We start from the raw sequence: 16,200 nt of genomic DNA on the forward strand, positions 1-16,200 counted from the left end.
AATAAAAACAGAGATAATTTGGAAAATGAGAATGGCCAGATACAGCTGTTTCTGGAAGACCCCTATGGAAAATACAGAAACTGATGGCTTGTTAAGTGTTCCTCTTTTCTTTTGTTATAAAAAAGCAATTCAGTGAGTGTAATTGCTTACAAGAAGATAAGAAAAGCCATGATGCTAAAGACTTATTTTCTGAAAAAGGTACATAAACAGCATCTAATGGACATCTACCTCTTCAAGAGTTTCATCCTGGGGTGTAGCTGCACTATCATCAGAATCCTTCTGGGAGCCGGTATCAGCACTTTTGCGGACCTCACGGCTTTTCTTATGTTTGTGGGCCAGTTTCTTTACGTGGCCGTCTGCCTTTCCGCTGCTAAGTCGCCTCACTGGACTAGTGAGCCACTTCCTCAGGGTATTGCCTGGGCGTTTAGGACCAGGGGAGCTTTGTGCACCAATCATATGGGGCTGGAGCGATGTCACCGATGCAGGGGGACTTGCATCATTGCTGGAAACTGAAAGAGAATCTGAAAAAGAGAAAAACAATGAAAATACAAGAAAGAAATAACTAGGTGTGTGTGACGAATAACTGCTTTACAAAACATTTATTTTCCTAAAGCAGGTTAAAAAAATGTATGAGCTCTCACGATAATCATTGTGAAACTCTATATTATTACTTGCCACTGTAAGCGTTATATAAATACTAGTTTGTATGCATATTACAATTTGGTTTGATACTTTTGCCATTCTAAGGATTCCTTAGTTGATGTATTGGCTAGCAATCAGATGGCTCATAACTAAGGTTTCCTATATCCCATGAAGGAATGTGTGTAATTCATGGTGAAATGATCTTATATGCCATCCTTAAAACACAATTATCTGATTTTTTTAAAATATATTTTTATTAAGAATTTTATACGAGTAAAAAGCAAATCTAAAGAAAAAATATGAAAAACTTAAATAAATAAAGAGAAAGAAAATGCAAAAAGCAAAGCAGAATAAGAAAGAAAATAGCTAAAGAAACAAGAAAAATATAAATAAATCCCGACCGTTCTTTACAATAGTTTTGAACAAGCTCATTATCCCTCCTCCCTCTTGGTATTACAAAGTTTTCTTCATCATTTAGTTTTTTTTCAATTGTTAAAACCATAAATCAGCACTTCACTTTTATCTATTTTCAGCAAAACATGGATAAAACGGTTTCCATCATCTTTTACAGTTTCCAGTCTTTTATAAAAGAACTTGATGTTTTACCCCTACCAAAGAGGTCGGTTTTGCCATTTCTGATATCTTTATAATCTATTCCTCCATCATGGGAATTTCAATGTTCCTCCATCATTACACAATAATTAACTGATTTTCAAGAAATGTTTGCTTTATAGTGTTATGCAGTACTTCAAGGCTTGAAAAGTTATTATGGAAATGACATGGTCTTTTATAAATTAATTCCATGTGATTGGTATAGTACTGCTTGTTTCAGTGATGTACCAGCAACAATCTGATATACAGCTAAGGACCTCATTTGTACAGCAATGACAAAGTGGAACATGTAATTTTATTTTTGACTATACATTGGAGGTTGATATATTGCAATGCTCTTCCACTAAATATCAGTTTTACTCCTTTCAAACTCACAGGACTGTCCTTTGAAAGAGTATGGTTAAAATCTAGCTTCTCACATGGATCAACATGATGCAAATAATCAAGGATGTGTGCATTCTATACCCCTCAACAGAACGCCCAGAACAGAGTTCCGGCACCTTTTTTGGATGGAACCTTGTAGGGTAGGCAAGGCGGGTTATATGATGTGTGTGAGTTCAGGCACCATTTTTTTTTTTTACAAAAAAAGCACTGCCCCTCAATGATAATTCTGAATACCAGCTACTCCACTCATGCTACTGGTAGGACTTTAGAAAACCATCTCTCTCCTCTCTTTCTCCAATTAATCATACTTTTAAGAATCTCTTTTGCATTAGGTATGAGGAAGGAAAAAACATTGGAATCACACTTTAATAGCTTTTCATACGTCCATCCTTTATCTTTCTATAGCTGCAATGTCATTTTCTTCCACGATGAATTATATACTAAATGGCACATTTCATGGCAGAAATGAAAAATCTTTTGCTAAACTAGAGAGCACAGTAGCGAATCATAGGTTTCCCACTAAAAAGGACTGGATGGAGAAAATGATGTTGCTAAGCTATGAAAATACAGCCCAATTATTGCATGGAAATATATGAGCAAAGGGATTTGTTGCTGTTCCTGCATTTATATTAATATTTAATTAGGCCTGGGAAGATGTTCATTGATTATTCTTCCAATAACAAATTAATAAACATGTATCCATTTTGTTAAGTCTTTGCAGTAAACTCATATCTGACTAACTAAGAACCAAGAATATTGTTCAAATTCGTAACACTATTAAACGGTGCAGACACCAGGTGAATGTTTGGGACTTTCCTATCGGTTTTTTTCAGATTACTCAAGGATGTACTTTTCTTTAGACGGCCCATAAACCCTCCAAGGGATAATTTGCTGCTGTCTCCTCAGGTTTGAAATACAGCTCCATCTGGGTCTCTGCAAATGGAGGTCAAAGTTCACAGAAAGTCCATACACATTAAAAAAAAAACCTGAAGGAAAGCAGAATAATTAAGCTACAACAAAAACAAATAATGAAAACTACTTCAAAAGCCAAACTAAAGATTACTGTTCATTTTCAATTTGAGAAATATGACCCTGGTTATCTGGATTGTTGCCTTTAATTTTTTTTTAAAAAACAATCATGTCTTGGTTCTTGATGCTTCGAAAGCAGCTGCTTACATTTCTTGGTTGTATTCCAACAACATTGCTTAAGATAAGGCCAGAAATTACTAGGGAGTCTACCTTTAATTGTGGAACTGCAGAGCAAATAAAACAGATTTTTCTCAACTGAACGTTTGTTACTACAAAATATCACATATAAGCATTCTTTCTAAAAATTACACAATATAGGCTGCTCTATTCCAATAAATCAGTGATAAGATCAATCTTGTAATTTAGTGAAAATGTGGAAGACGTTACTAGAAATTACTATGAGGAAGCATTTTGATTTTAATTTTTTATATAGAAACATTTATTATCCTTTAACAAGGGAAAGAAGGTCAGGGACCTTGGAGAAAAAGAAGGACAGCATGACAAAACTGTCAACTTAGAAAGAATGGGTTTCTCACAAGAATTTGGCAAATTATTTTAATGTGATATTCCTTCTATGTGAGTATATGTAGAGATTAAATACATCTAAGCCCAACAAAGTATTTCAGGGTGTTATGCTATCTGATAAAACAGTCAACTTCTTATCAATTTTTTTTTTACATCAGGAATATATTACTAAAAGTATGGGGATTGACTTTGACATGCATGCGGCACAGGCCCCCATTGCTAGCAGAGAAAAGAAGAAAAGAGTTTCAATTTATCAGATGAACCTACTTTTCTTTATTTGGAAGGCACCATGAAAGAAAATTAAATTTAAGCATGGTGTACATAAGTAGCATGAATATCATGGTACATCAATTTAAGTGGAGGACTGATTATTTTTATTTCTTTCGTTCAGGATAAGCTAGTAGTTACACACACACACACACACACACACACACACACACTTTCTTCCAAAATATTTTTTTGCTTGTAGCCAACAGCCAGGTATTCCTGGACCAGACCTCCTGTCAAGTACTAACCATAGCCAATGGTATTTAGCTTCTGAGCCCAGCCAAGGTCATGTAAATACTATTACCTCTTGAGGCTTTTGATTTAGGTAGCAAGAAGTGACAAGTACCCATAATTTGTTAAATCTGCTATATATATAATACAATATCTCTAACATCTAAGAAAGCAAATCAGGATGAGTTAGGTTTAAATCTGCTATTCTGAATTTGCCACTATAATCACACTATTAAAGTCCTACTTTCTATCATGAAGAGAACAGTATCAGTAAACCTCAAAAGTATAGCACAGAGTACACATTTCATATGAAAAACACTTTGAAAATTCTGAACTGTGTACATTTGTGTACAAGTCTGTGCATGTGTTTGTATCATGTTATATAAACAATAGGCAACTGTTGTTCATATACATGGAATCTTTGCTCAGTTGTCCTGTGTGGATGTTCAAATGTTGCAAGAAGCTGTTGCATCTGAAGGATACAACAGTTAAATAGTGTAAGGAGAGTTGGAGAAAGTATTGGACAGAACTCAATCTGAAGTCATTTCCTTTCTTGTTTATATGGGAAACAGGCCACTTTCTAACTCACTCGGAACCAAGAGTTTTTAGGCTAAGCTGAAATAACATTAAATTAACTGACATTGTTAACTTGAAATTCAGAGGTGTTCACTTATGTCTTTATCTATTACATTGCAACATTTCTCTCCTTCAGAGGGTCATTAGTAGCCAACAAAAATACAAAATATAGTGAATAGTAGTATAGTATAACATCCTACAGTACAGGAAAGCATAGCATAGCACAACTATAATTAGCATAGCATAGCATAGCATTAGTTTCTGAATTTAGGTTGTCCCCTGCCCTTCTGGCCTTTAGGAAGGGCCTGAAGATATGGCTTAGGGGTCCAGTAGTGAACCTTTCCAGTGGTTATGCAGGTAGTAGTGAACCTTTCCAGTGGTTATGCAGGTATTCCTTGACTTACGATGGCAATTAGGAGTGGAATTTGTTTGCTAAGTAATGTGGTTGTAAAGCATAATGGAATCACTGTACCAAATTCCATGGTCATTAGGCAAGAACAATTTCCTGCCAGTTTCCCATTACCAAAATCAGTTAAAGTTGCAAGTCCCAGGCCAACAGACAGGTAAGTGACTGCTACTAGGTGGGAGAAAGAGGTTGTGTGGGGAAGTGCTGGGAAGAGTATGCAAGAAGCAAGGCATGAGTTGGGTGAGAATATGTGCATGAGAGGCACGGCACTGTCTGAGGAGGGTTTGAAGGAGGGTCACAGAAAGTCCACTCAGGTATGCAAGTGGACAGCACAGAGGGGCTTGGGGACAGTAAGCAGGTGGGAGAGACTTACCCTAAGAACCTGTGATTCTTTTTCCTGCTGGCTTCCCCATTGACTTTCTAGAGAAGCCAACAGGAAAGATTGCAAATGGCAATCATGTGATCACAGGGCATTGCAAACATTGTAAGTGCAAACTGATTGCCAAGCATCCAGATCACAATCACATAACCATGGGAACACTGGGATGGCCATCATAATCAATATTTACTTGTTCAACATCATTGTAACTTCGAAAAGTTGCTGAATGAATAGTTATAGGTTGAGGACTATCAGTATGGAATGGAATATACTGTTTATATTCACCTACTAACTGTGATTATATTTTATGTTTAATTTAGTTTTTAATAGTGGTTTTAGAACATTTGTTGTTTTTATTGTTTATCATTCTCGCTCTTGTTTTTATTGCAAACCATCCAGTTTCACATACGTGAAATGGATGGGTATACAAACTGAATAAATAGCATAGTATATATTATATAGTATATACTGCTACTTACCTTTCCTGTAATCATTGAATACAAGTTAGGAACAATGTGGAGATATCCCAATTAAACTGTAAATAAAGTATGGTAATGACCCCTTATCTGGACAGATCCCTGATTTCAGAAGTGGTTTGCCATTCATTGCTTTGCCAGGGCTGAGTGTGTGTTATTGGTCCAAGGTCACCCAGCTGGTTTTGTGCCTAAAGTGGGGCTAGAAATTATGGTCTCCAGATTTCTAGCCCGGTGTCTTAACCACAACACTAGATTACCTCCAACTAATCAAAATGCATTTGCTACTCAAATGATTTTATGTACTTTATTTAGAATAAAATTTAAGCAAAATTTGCTGGTCAAGAATGTTCTTCCGGAGGAATCTGAATACACAGGGGCGAGGTGTAAATGGATCTCAAGCCTTATGAAATCCCATTTTGAGATATTTTCACTTTGCTTTCTGAATGTCTTGTATAATTTTAAAGTTATTAATTATCTAATTTCCTGGATTTCTCACACTGCTGGTGAGAATATATGATTTATGATTTATTTTAAACAAATTTACTGTTTGCGTGCTTCAATGAATCAGTTTTCAACAATGATCCATTGCTGTGAACTAGCTGACTACAATGAACAAAGTAAGGGATTAAAAACCAAATGAATAAAATTACTTTTAAAGCAATTCTATGCAGCCCACCACATTTTTTCTTAGGGCATTTAAGAGATTGAAGAAACCCATTAACTCACACCATTCTAGCCATTCTTTTTTTGAAATATCGATCATACATATATCTGTAAGTTATATACTGCAAACACTATAGAAAAATAAACATCACCAAGCATTCAGGAAGTTGTTTTCATTGGACCAGTCAAGGACTATGGCAAAGGACATACAAAATTAAGTGCAGGTTGACAAGTTATATAAGTTCAGAAGTAGAGCAAGCAATTCAATTTTTTTTTCCAAAAAGCAAAAGCTTGTTTAAAAACTATAAAATAAGTAAAATATAAAGATGTCAACTGATTGAACTGGTACTTTATATTTAGTTATATATCATTAAGTATGTATATATCAGCACCTGAAGCTAAAGAAGAGATAGATCTCATTTTACTGCTTATTAGCTTTTCAGGGATGCTTTCAGCCATAGTAATATATTATATTAACTGGATCTTTGCCTAATTCTGACATGTAGCGTATCTACAAGCCAGATTCTACATGACTAAGAATCATACTGCATTGTGTAGCCCTGAAGGCACACATTTTTATATACTGGATCAAAACACCTGCATGCATTTATGAAATCAATGAATCCTCCTTCATGTTGGTCCAAGATTGGCGTGATGCTGCAGCCTGTGAAGGAGGCAGGAATCTACAACCACAAGGAGGAAACAGAGGCTGCATTATACATCATAGAGCAGGAGTCTTCAAACTTGGCCCTTTTATGACTTGTGGACTTCAACTTCCAGAATTCCTCAGCCAGGCATGCTGGCTGAGGAATTCTGGGAGTTGAAATCCACAAATCATAAAAGGGCCAAGTTTGAAGATCCCTGTCATAGAAGATTACCTCAGGTTTGCTATTAAGAATAAATTCAATAGGTGCTACTATGGTAGTTGGTACATATTATTTTAGGGCAATGTTTAAGAAAACTATAACTTTAGGACTAAAGAAGTGTTAATGTGCATGAATATATCCAACAACTCAAGGGAAGAGTCATTATGTAATTTCTTAATTCCACTGACTGGAAGCCACTTAAATTACAAAGGAAAGGAGATAGTTGCCTCACATTGTTACCTGTAAACATTTTTCATTATTCTGTACCCAGAACAGGCAGATGCTGACTTTTCACTAATCTTATCACAGGAATTGCATGTGGTCTTTCCAATGACAGAGGAAACTCAACTATACAAGTTAACATGCTGCCAAGTGACTGCCATGTTTTCCATACTTGCTGGAAATATGCACAAATTCCTTAATGTAAATCCAGAACCCAAGAGGAAATCTGAATCTATTCCTCCTATGGGGAATGCTTGTTAAATGAAAGACCTATAATAGAATTGCTCATGTTGCTTATGAACAATGGCTCTCCTTATCACAGAATCAGGCATTGTTTTAAATGATACCGTTAATAATGTTCAACCTAACTCTTGCTCCAAATGAAACTAAAGCTTAGGATCTGTATATTTGACAGTTTTCTTCCAGCTAAATATTTCCTTTGGCTTGTTTAATTTTAATGTGCCAAGAATTGCATATTTTAACTAATACATTATTGCAGTGTATAGTAGAATATACTTTAATGGTATATTTCAATGAAAAACAATCTTCAGTAAGAAGGAAAATCAGGGACATTATACAACTCTCTCCCCTTTCAATTAGGAAGAAATTGAGAAGGGAGGGAGTTGCATGATTTCCCCTGATTTAGTTCTAAATCTGATTAAATTCCTCCCAGAAATAATGAATTAATAAAAAAGCTACTGTTTCTGATTACATGCAATCACTTTTGTACAAATGTCCCTCAGACAACAATATGATGGTCAACCTTGCTTAGATTATATAGTAAACAGATGTAGCTGCAGAGCAATCTACAACTAGTTAAGTCAGGAATACTGCAACAGATTTATTTATAATGGTGAGGAAACTGGATAGAACTGATTTCTTTCTTGGGTGTCCACTGGGATGTGAAAGGAGTTACAATGTGCTTTCAAAAAGTTTCACTTTGCTGAATGTGTGTACTATGTTCTCTTCCTCAAATTGCAGAATAAAACTCTTTTTGCCAATGTATGGACCCTATTCAGTGCATTAGATAGTTTAGAGTGGTAGGCATGAACTCTCCCTGCAAGGGGGACATAAAAATCACTAGAAAAAGGAGAATGCAAATTGGCAGAAACTTTCATTAGCTTAAAGCAGCAATATTCCCTTCTCTCCCGCATGCCCTAGGTTTGGTCAACAGTGAGCCAAGAAATTATCCATTTTTAAAAATATTTATTTTAGGAGCAGGTTCTACTTTTTTCTTTCATAATTCCCAACAATCTGAAGCAAGGCATAAATTTTATTAGGCTATTTCTATCAAATTGGTAGATTTGTGGGAGGCAATTTTCTTCTTTTGTTCTGTCATCTGCGATGCTTCTTCAGTTCACTTGCACTCATCAAGTGTGACATTAGGGGCAAATAATTAAGAATCTGGGAAACAAACCCCTCCTGTCATTTACTGTGAAATAGATCCATTTTTCCCCCCCACACTGGGATTTCCCTCAGTCTCAGAATTGTTAGCCTATATAAATATTAAGACATTTTAACTTATAATGCCTGGTTGTTGTCTAAAACATGCTACATTTGGTAATACGTAAAATTGAGCACAATACCAATGCAAATCAATATTAAACAGAAATCATGTACTTGAAAAATTAGTAAACTTTATATATACAGTTGTTGTTTTTAAAAAAAGGTTTCTTACATGATATTTTAGCTTAAACTTCCTGTTTATAAAATGTGCACAAAAGAGCTCTTGAGACAAGGTAGAAAAGGAAACATGGGCCTGCAGTATATTAACCCTCAGACATGCCTTCCTACAGTCCCAGATGTGATCCATTCCAGGAGAGATTTTGCAGTCATTGTTCTGGCCGACTCTGGTGAGGTCTACAGAAACACATTTAACAACTTCCATCTGTGCCAGAAAAACTAAGGCTATATGCTTCTTTAGGAGCTGGCTGAAATCCAAGAGTTACACCACTCTGTCAGCTACACTGGTTGCTTTATTGCATTCCAGTCTTCATCCTGTTTTCCTGAATGGCCTTTCCCAGGAATCCCCCTTTAGCAATATTATCTTTAAAGATGGATGGTGCAGTACTATATACACATAACGATAATCATACTGGAGAGAATGTTAAAAAACTGGGAGAAAAGGCGCATGTTCCATTTAATCCACAATTGTATCTGAAATGTAGTTAGAATCAATTATGCCAATAAATACCACATATGGAAGTATGACTCACACTATGGTCCAACATGCAAACCAAAGGCGTAGGAAGTGCCATGGAGAAGGATGTACATGGTCCAGAAAATAATGGGAATGAAAGCAGGAAATCTAGACTGTGGGAAGTAGATATGCTAAATCTGTGGTGCCAGCTCCCTGAAATATAGTCATGCAATAGAATCCTTACATATTTGTAAATATCCCATACTTGCTGTTCATTGAAGAAAGATAGCATTCCTTTCATTGGAGAGAATGAAACTCCCAGAACTTGCTTGAATGTGCAAAAATGAAACTTAGACCCATCAAAATGTGTAAAAGTGGAGCTTAATTGAAAACTCCTCCCATCTGCTTTCCCCAGTATGCTGCAGTCCTGATGGTCTGAATTACAATCCCCATCATTCACAGCAAACATGTCTAATGACCAATGATAACTGATATTATACGTGAAATTGTTGGAGGAAATATTACACTCTTAATTATTCTGTCTTGTTTCTTGGAAAGATGGGAAGTTACTGACTTCCCATCTTTCAGTGACACTTGCATAAATTTGATCCATTTGTAGAAGGATACTTAAATTAAATTAATTACATTAATTAATCATTAAATGATTAATTTAAAGTAATCTAAACTGTAATATGTCAATCTGTATTAACTGTATTAATATTTAATTGCTGAAGTTACACAATGCTATCAATTTTTTTCAATGCACTATAAATTTACATTTTTCTGGCTATGAAGCTAGACTCTAAGTGAGTAGCATTTATACCTATTTTTGGTTATTCTGCCATTCTGATACATTTTCTTCAGCCATTAATATTTGCATAAGATATTAATTGTAGTTTCTCTTCTTAGTTTTTTCTGCCCCATCTTTATCTGGGAGATATTCTCCATATCAGCAACAATTATATATATATATATATATATATATATATATATATATATATATATATATATATATATATATATATAAATAAATAAATAAATAAATAAATAAATAATACTCCCTCCTCCAATATTTTCCCATAACAACCACTTGAGAAGGGATTTAAACCTGTTCCTGCATCTTATCCACTATATCTCACTGGTTTCCGTTTTACCGTCTCTAGGACACTCAAGGCATGAAACAACAGCAATTAAAACATTGATAAGAATGGTTTAATAAGTTTTAGATTAGTCCATAAGCCCTAAAGATGATTTCTTTCCTGAAAGTTAAAAAGGTGAAGTATGAATTGCATTTTTAAGGAACCATATTCAATAAGCTGGAAGCAATACTGGAGAGGATCCTTTCCTATGTATTTGACAAATAGATATTAGAACTGGAGACTTTCTTCAATAGTGTAAGGGCTGCTCTGTTGACTAATATCTAAGAATTCATATTGAGATAGGCAGGCCATAAGGTAACTAAGATTTTAAAGCCAATACCATTATTAAAATTCTGTCTAGAAAACAACTAAAATGCGGGACAAATCTTTCAGTATAGACATAATATGCTTCAGTATTATGCTTTCATTAGCAGCCTAGATGCAATATTTTGCCCCAACTAAAATGTTGGACACTTGCCCTTTGTAATAGCCAACTCAGGATGTAACTAAGCCAAGTGAGGTACCATCAAATTCAACAGCGCAAAAATGATCATTTCTGGTGTATTATTATTATTATTATTATTATTATTATTATTATTATTATTATTATTATTATTATTATTATTAATTGAATTTTTACCCCGCCCTTCTCCTTGCGGACTCAGGGCGGCTGACAGCCTATAAAAACAACTACAAAAATACCCCAAAAACTATCATTAAAACAGAGTTAAAATAAAATATTAAATTTGGCCTTATTAATTATTAAAATTGCTTTTAAAACCCCTCTAAAAATTTCCCCTTAGGCCAGTCCTGCTTGTTGNGGAAGGAGGGGAGATCCGGGATCACCCGGATCTCTGGGGGTAGTTCGTTCCAGAGGGTGGGAGCTCCCACCGAGAAGGCCCTCCCCCTGGGAGTCGCCAGCCGGCACTGTCCGGCTGACGGCACCCTGAGGAGACCCACTCTGTGGGAGCGTACCGGCCGATGGGAGGTAATCTGCGGCAGAAGGCGGTCTCGGAGATATCCAGGTCCGATGCCATGGAGATAGCTTTAAGTGCCCCAGCAAAATATGACACCAAAATGGCATCACACCCCTTGTGATGTCTTCATACAAATGTGACTATTTCATATCATCCTATTGTCTGATGTAAGACTGCATGGTGATATAGTCACACATGTACTATTTGCCCCCTTGCCCAGGGCACCTCATGAGGTGAGTGCTCATGAGTGCTCATGTTTCCTGAGAATCCAGAGATAAGTAACAATCAAAAACAACTCCCAGAATGATCTGCTCTTTTAGAAGAAATGTATACCAAATCTGAAGGTCTGGTTTCTCTATCAAATATCCTGGTAGAAGGGAAACCAATAATCTCCTATTCTATATGGAAACAATGGAGACTATGAATTAAGCATTATTCAATAACATGGAATAGCAACCCGAATAGGTTTTAATCAGGCTTGATTGGAATAACCCTAGGATTTTCTCCATTTGCATTCAAGTGGTCATTCCTTTGGTTCTGCAAAATGAAAGAGGACACTGAGAAATGGCAGCATCTACTACCCAAGCTACATCCACATTTCACAGATAGGATAGGATTTTGTGTTGAGTGCAAGGGAGGCAAGACAATCCTAAACTTGTCTTGCATTTGGGAATCTATTTTAAATCATTGTGGCATATAACACTGTAAACATTCCCCTTGTTTTTAAAAATCATGAGTTACAACATTGTAAAAAATATTACAATATTACATGATGACAAAAAGTATTTGTCTCAACATATGAATACAGTACCTTAAAATTGTGATTTAGTAATTCTAGATATTTGGGAGAAAATAGTATTTCAGGACTGCCTATTTTCATGGAGAGCAACAATGGATCAAGAAAGATCACATCTTCCTAATTATAATCTCCCCATATTTAAAAAGAAATAGTCACTTTATAAAATCACATGTATTTTATATGGGAATATTTAATAGATGTGAACACATGAGCATTTAATAGATAATGTATCAAGTTCAGGGCAGAATAAGATTGATTTGCACAAGCCCCAGGGAATGACAAACTTATTGCAAGGTGACTCAACGGTCTTTGTAACCTCATTGGAATGAGATGTTTGCCAGTCATGTTTAACTTGAGGCTTAAGGGATGCCTCAGAGTAGCTCTTTGAATTTCTTCCCATCCTAAAATTTGCAGTAAGTCTGCGTATTTTGACAAACAATCATCAAGAATTCAAGAATCCAGTAAATGTGAATATTTTGTAATTAGTAATTATATATTTTTTCAGTACACTTAGCATACAGGCTATATTAAAAAGAAGGAGAGATATTACGGCATTAAAGAAACTTATTGGCGTTTTCCTCTTTTAGACACCTCATAAATCCAACAACCTATAAAAACTTATGTCAAGTAATCAGATGCACTTACTTCCTGTTGTGTATGATGAGTGGGAGCATACTTTAAGATGGCAAGAACATGATTTATAACAATGTGATATTTTGCCTCCTATAATATCTATCCTATTAATACTACATGCTGAAGCATTTGAGAAATATTTTGGCAATTAATGCTCCTGGGAAGATATCAAATATTTATCAAGAAAGTATCACACTTTTCAGAAGGCAGAAGCAAAACTTTTTCATGAACGAATAGCAATAAAAACAGTTTACTGCTGTTTCCCTATCATTTTAGTCTTCAGCATAACACTTGTCTACAATACTAATATACCCATAAATAAGTAAATACCTCTAACTCAGATATACAGATACTGACATGTTTGTACTGAAATTATTCTGAACTCAACCAGCTGCTGCAGACATTTAGAGGGGCTGAACCTCTGAGAGATTATGCATAGGGCTGGAATGTAGATCTAACATTAGAGTACTTTAAATTTTTAGAATATTGAGATTGTTCTATTGCATTAATATATGCAGGAAAATACAAATATATCTAGATACATTTTAATCAGACTGTATGAGAATGAAAATATAAATTCAAAGGCTTTATCAAAAGGTTTTGCAGCTTTTGTGCACTGACAAGGTTAGGATGTACTCAAGCATTTCACAAACTATGTTAAAGATACATTTTTAAGGTTTTATTATTGTGGACTGATCAGAAAACAAAACCAATACATTATTTAATATGGTTCTATTTGAATTCATTATTTTTCATGCAGGAAAGTTAAAAATGCATATCCATTCATCCACACACACACCACACACTTTCTTTATAGAAAATACTAAAACAGCCGAAATTGGTAACAGCCAAACATACAACTTTTGTATCTATCTAATAAAAAGTGCATAATGAAGAAAATCTAATATTAGCCTTTTTTGTCTAACTTGATATGGTGTACTCTCTAGAAGATACTTAAATGAGCGCTGATACTTTCATAAATTACATTTTTAATTTTAGGTTTGATTTGGTTACACATAATATAATTAGGCAGATCAATATATGTTCTACCAGTGCTAGTCTTCCCATTTTTGATGTGCATTTTCCTTTTAAAACTTGCTACAAACAGAATCAGTCCTTCATTTATTTGCTAAAGATCCTCATCAATTTCCCAGGATCTACTGGAAATACATTTGATTCCACTTCTAAGCCCTGATTTATGCATCTACATGCATCTGCTTCTGCAACGGAAAAATATCACAAACACACAAAGCATGCATTCTGGCTTTCAAGAAATGTTGAGTATCATTTATACCTAAGTCCAGGATCCAGTATTTACAGTTGTCAGACTGTCCATTTCCACAGTATGGAGAATGATGAGATTGCAGAGTGTCAGTTCTATCTGACATGGTAAATTGTAGCGGCTGTAAAATCCTTACACCACTGCTGTACTTTTCTGGAGAAAATTTCTACACAAAGGCTATGCTGCTGTTCCGCTGTTCCTCTCCGCTCTAAGTACTCCTTGGCCAGGAGGTGGGGTAGAGAATGCATTTAAGCTTTCAGCTCATGTAAATTCCCTTGTCTTCAACAGAGCTACTCCCTTCAGGGGATGCTATCCTCTGACTCACTACCCAGCACAACTCCAGTCTTCAGGCTCACACTTGGGAACAGCCAGATGTGATACCGTAACTAGCCTAACTGAAGTTCAAGCAAATTCCTCATTATTACTTTGCAGAGTTAACTTTCAAACATTTCTTAGCATTGGGATGGGGGTTGGAAGCAATCAGATTATTTAGCAATCTTCAAAGAAATAATACTGTTATTAAAACATGAACAGGACATATCAAATGGATTAGAGCTGGAAATTATAACGAAGTAACAAGTTAGTACTTTTCAATCTTTTAAATTCAAACATCAGGACAAACTAGAAAAGGAAATCATCAGAGAAAAGGTCTGGAATATAAGAGATACAGAAAAAGCACAAGTCTGCAGCACTTATTTCTTTGGGAGGATAAGAATACAGTATTTCAGTTGGACAATGAAATATTAAAAATATAAGAGCCGATCCACCAAGATATACGAGTCAGTAAGATCTAGCACATTGTTTAACAATAAAGAACCGATTTCTTTGATGTAACTGACACAGCCAGATTGCTCCAGCACTATGAACCCAATTCTTAAACCCACGTTGGCAGATTTTAAGGTATGAGGGTTAGGTGTATGCATAAACCTAAGATGAGCACTATCTACTACAGATAGTCCTCGACTTACAACCCCAATTGAGCCCCAAATTTCTGTTGTTAAGCAAGACAGTTGTTAAGTGAACTTCGACCCATTTTACAAGCTTTCTTGCCACAGTTGTTGAGTGAATCACTGCAATTGTTAAGTTAGTGACATAGTTGTTAACTGAATCTGGCTCCCCCATTGACTTTGCTTGGTAGAAAGTTGCAAAAGATGATCACATGACCGTGGGGCTCTGTAACCATCATAAATATGAGTCAGTTGCCAAGCATCTGAATTTTGATCACGTGACCTTGGGGATGCTGCAACGGTTGCAAGTGTAAAAAAACGTTTATAAGTCACTTTTTTCAGTGCCACTATAACTTCGAACAGTCACTAAATGAACTGTTGTAAGTCAAGGACCGCCTGTATTGAGAGTGCCACAGACACACAAATGAGTTAGCTCTAAGTTTACAACTCGAAACAGAACACTGACCAATCAACCTTAATAGTATATGATTCAATTCACGATGTGGAACTTATCAAATCTGCAGACGACACCAAGCTGGCAGGAATAGCCAACACTCCAGAAGACAGGCTTAAGATACAGGAGGATCTGGACAGACTTGAACACTGGGCGCTATCTAACAAAATGAAATTCAATGGTGAAAAAAGTAAGGTTCTACATTTAGGCAAGAAAAACTAAATGTACAGGTATAGTATAGGGGGTACCTTGCTCAATAGTAGTAACTGTGAGAGGGATCTTGGAGTCCTAGTTGACAATCACTTAAATATGAGCCAGCAGTGTGCTGCAGCTGCCAAAAAAGCCAACACAGTGCTAGGCTGCATTAACAGAGGGATAGAATCAAGATCACGTGAAGTATTAATACCACTTTACAATGCCTTGGTAAGGCCACACTTGGAATACTGCATCCAGTTTTGGTCACCACGATGTAAAAAAAATGTTGAGACTCTAGAAAGAGTACAGAGAAGAGCAACAAAGATGATTAGGGGACTGGAGGCTAAAACATATAA

The 16,200-nt window shown here is 35.7% G+C and overlaps 1 protein-coding gene across 1 annotated transcript in view; it reads right to left on the reverse strand.

The window, feature by feature from the left end:
• TRIO (trio Rho guanine nucleotide exchange factor) overlaps positions 1-16,200 on the reverse strand; it is a 244,272-nt gene that overhangs the window by 42,279 nt on the left and 185,793 nt on the right. The window contains exon 35 of the mRNA XM_015813007.2: positions 229-521. Within this exon, the coding sequence (XP_015668493.2) occupies positions 229-521 (293 nt within the window). The remainder of the gene's footprint in view (positions 1-228; positions 522-16,200) is intronic.

The sequence above is a fragment of the Protobothrops mucrosquamatus genome, unplaced genomic scaffold, assembly GCF_001527695.2.
Source record: "Protobothrops mucrosquamatus isolate PMUCROS unplaced genomic scaffold, P.Mucros_1.0 scaffold126, whole genome shotgun sequence".
Taxonomy (NCBI): domain Eukaryota; kingdom Metazoa; phylum Chordata; class Lepidosauria; order Squamata; family Viperidae; genus Protobothrops; species Protobothrops mucrosquamatus.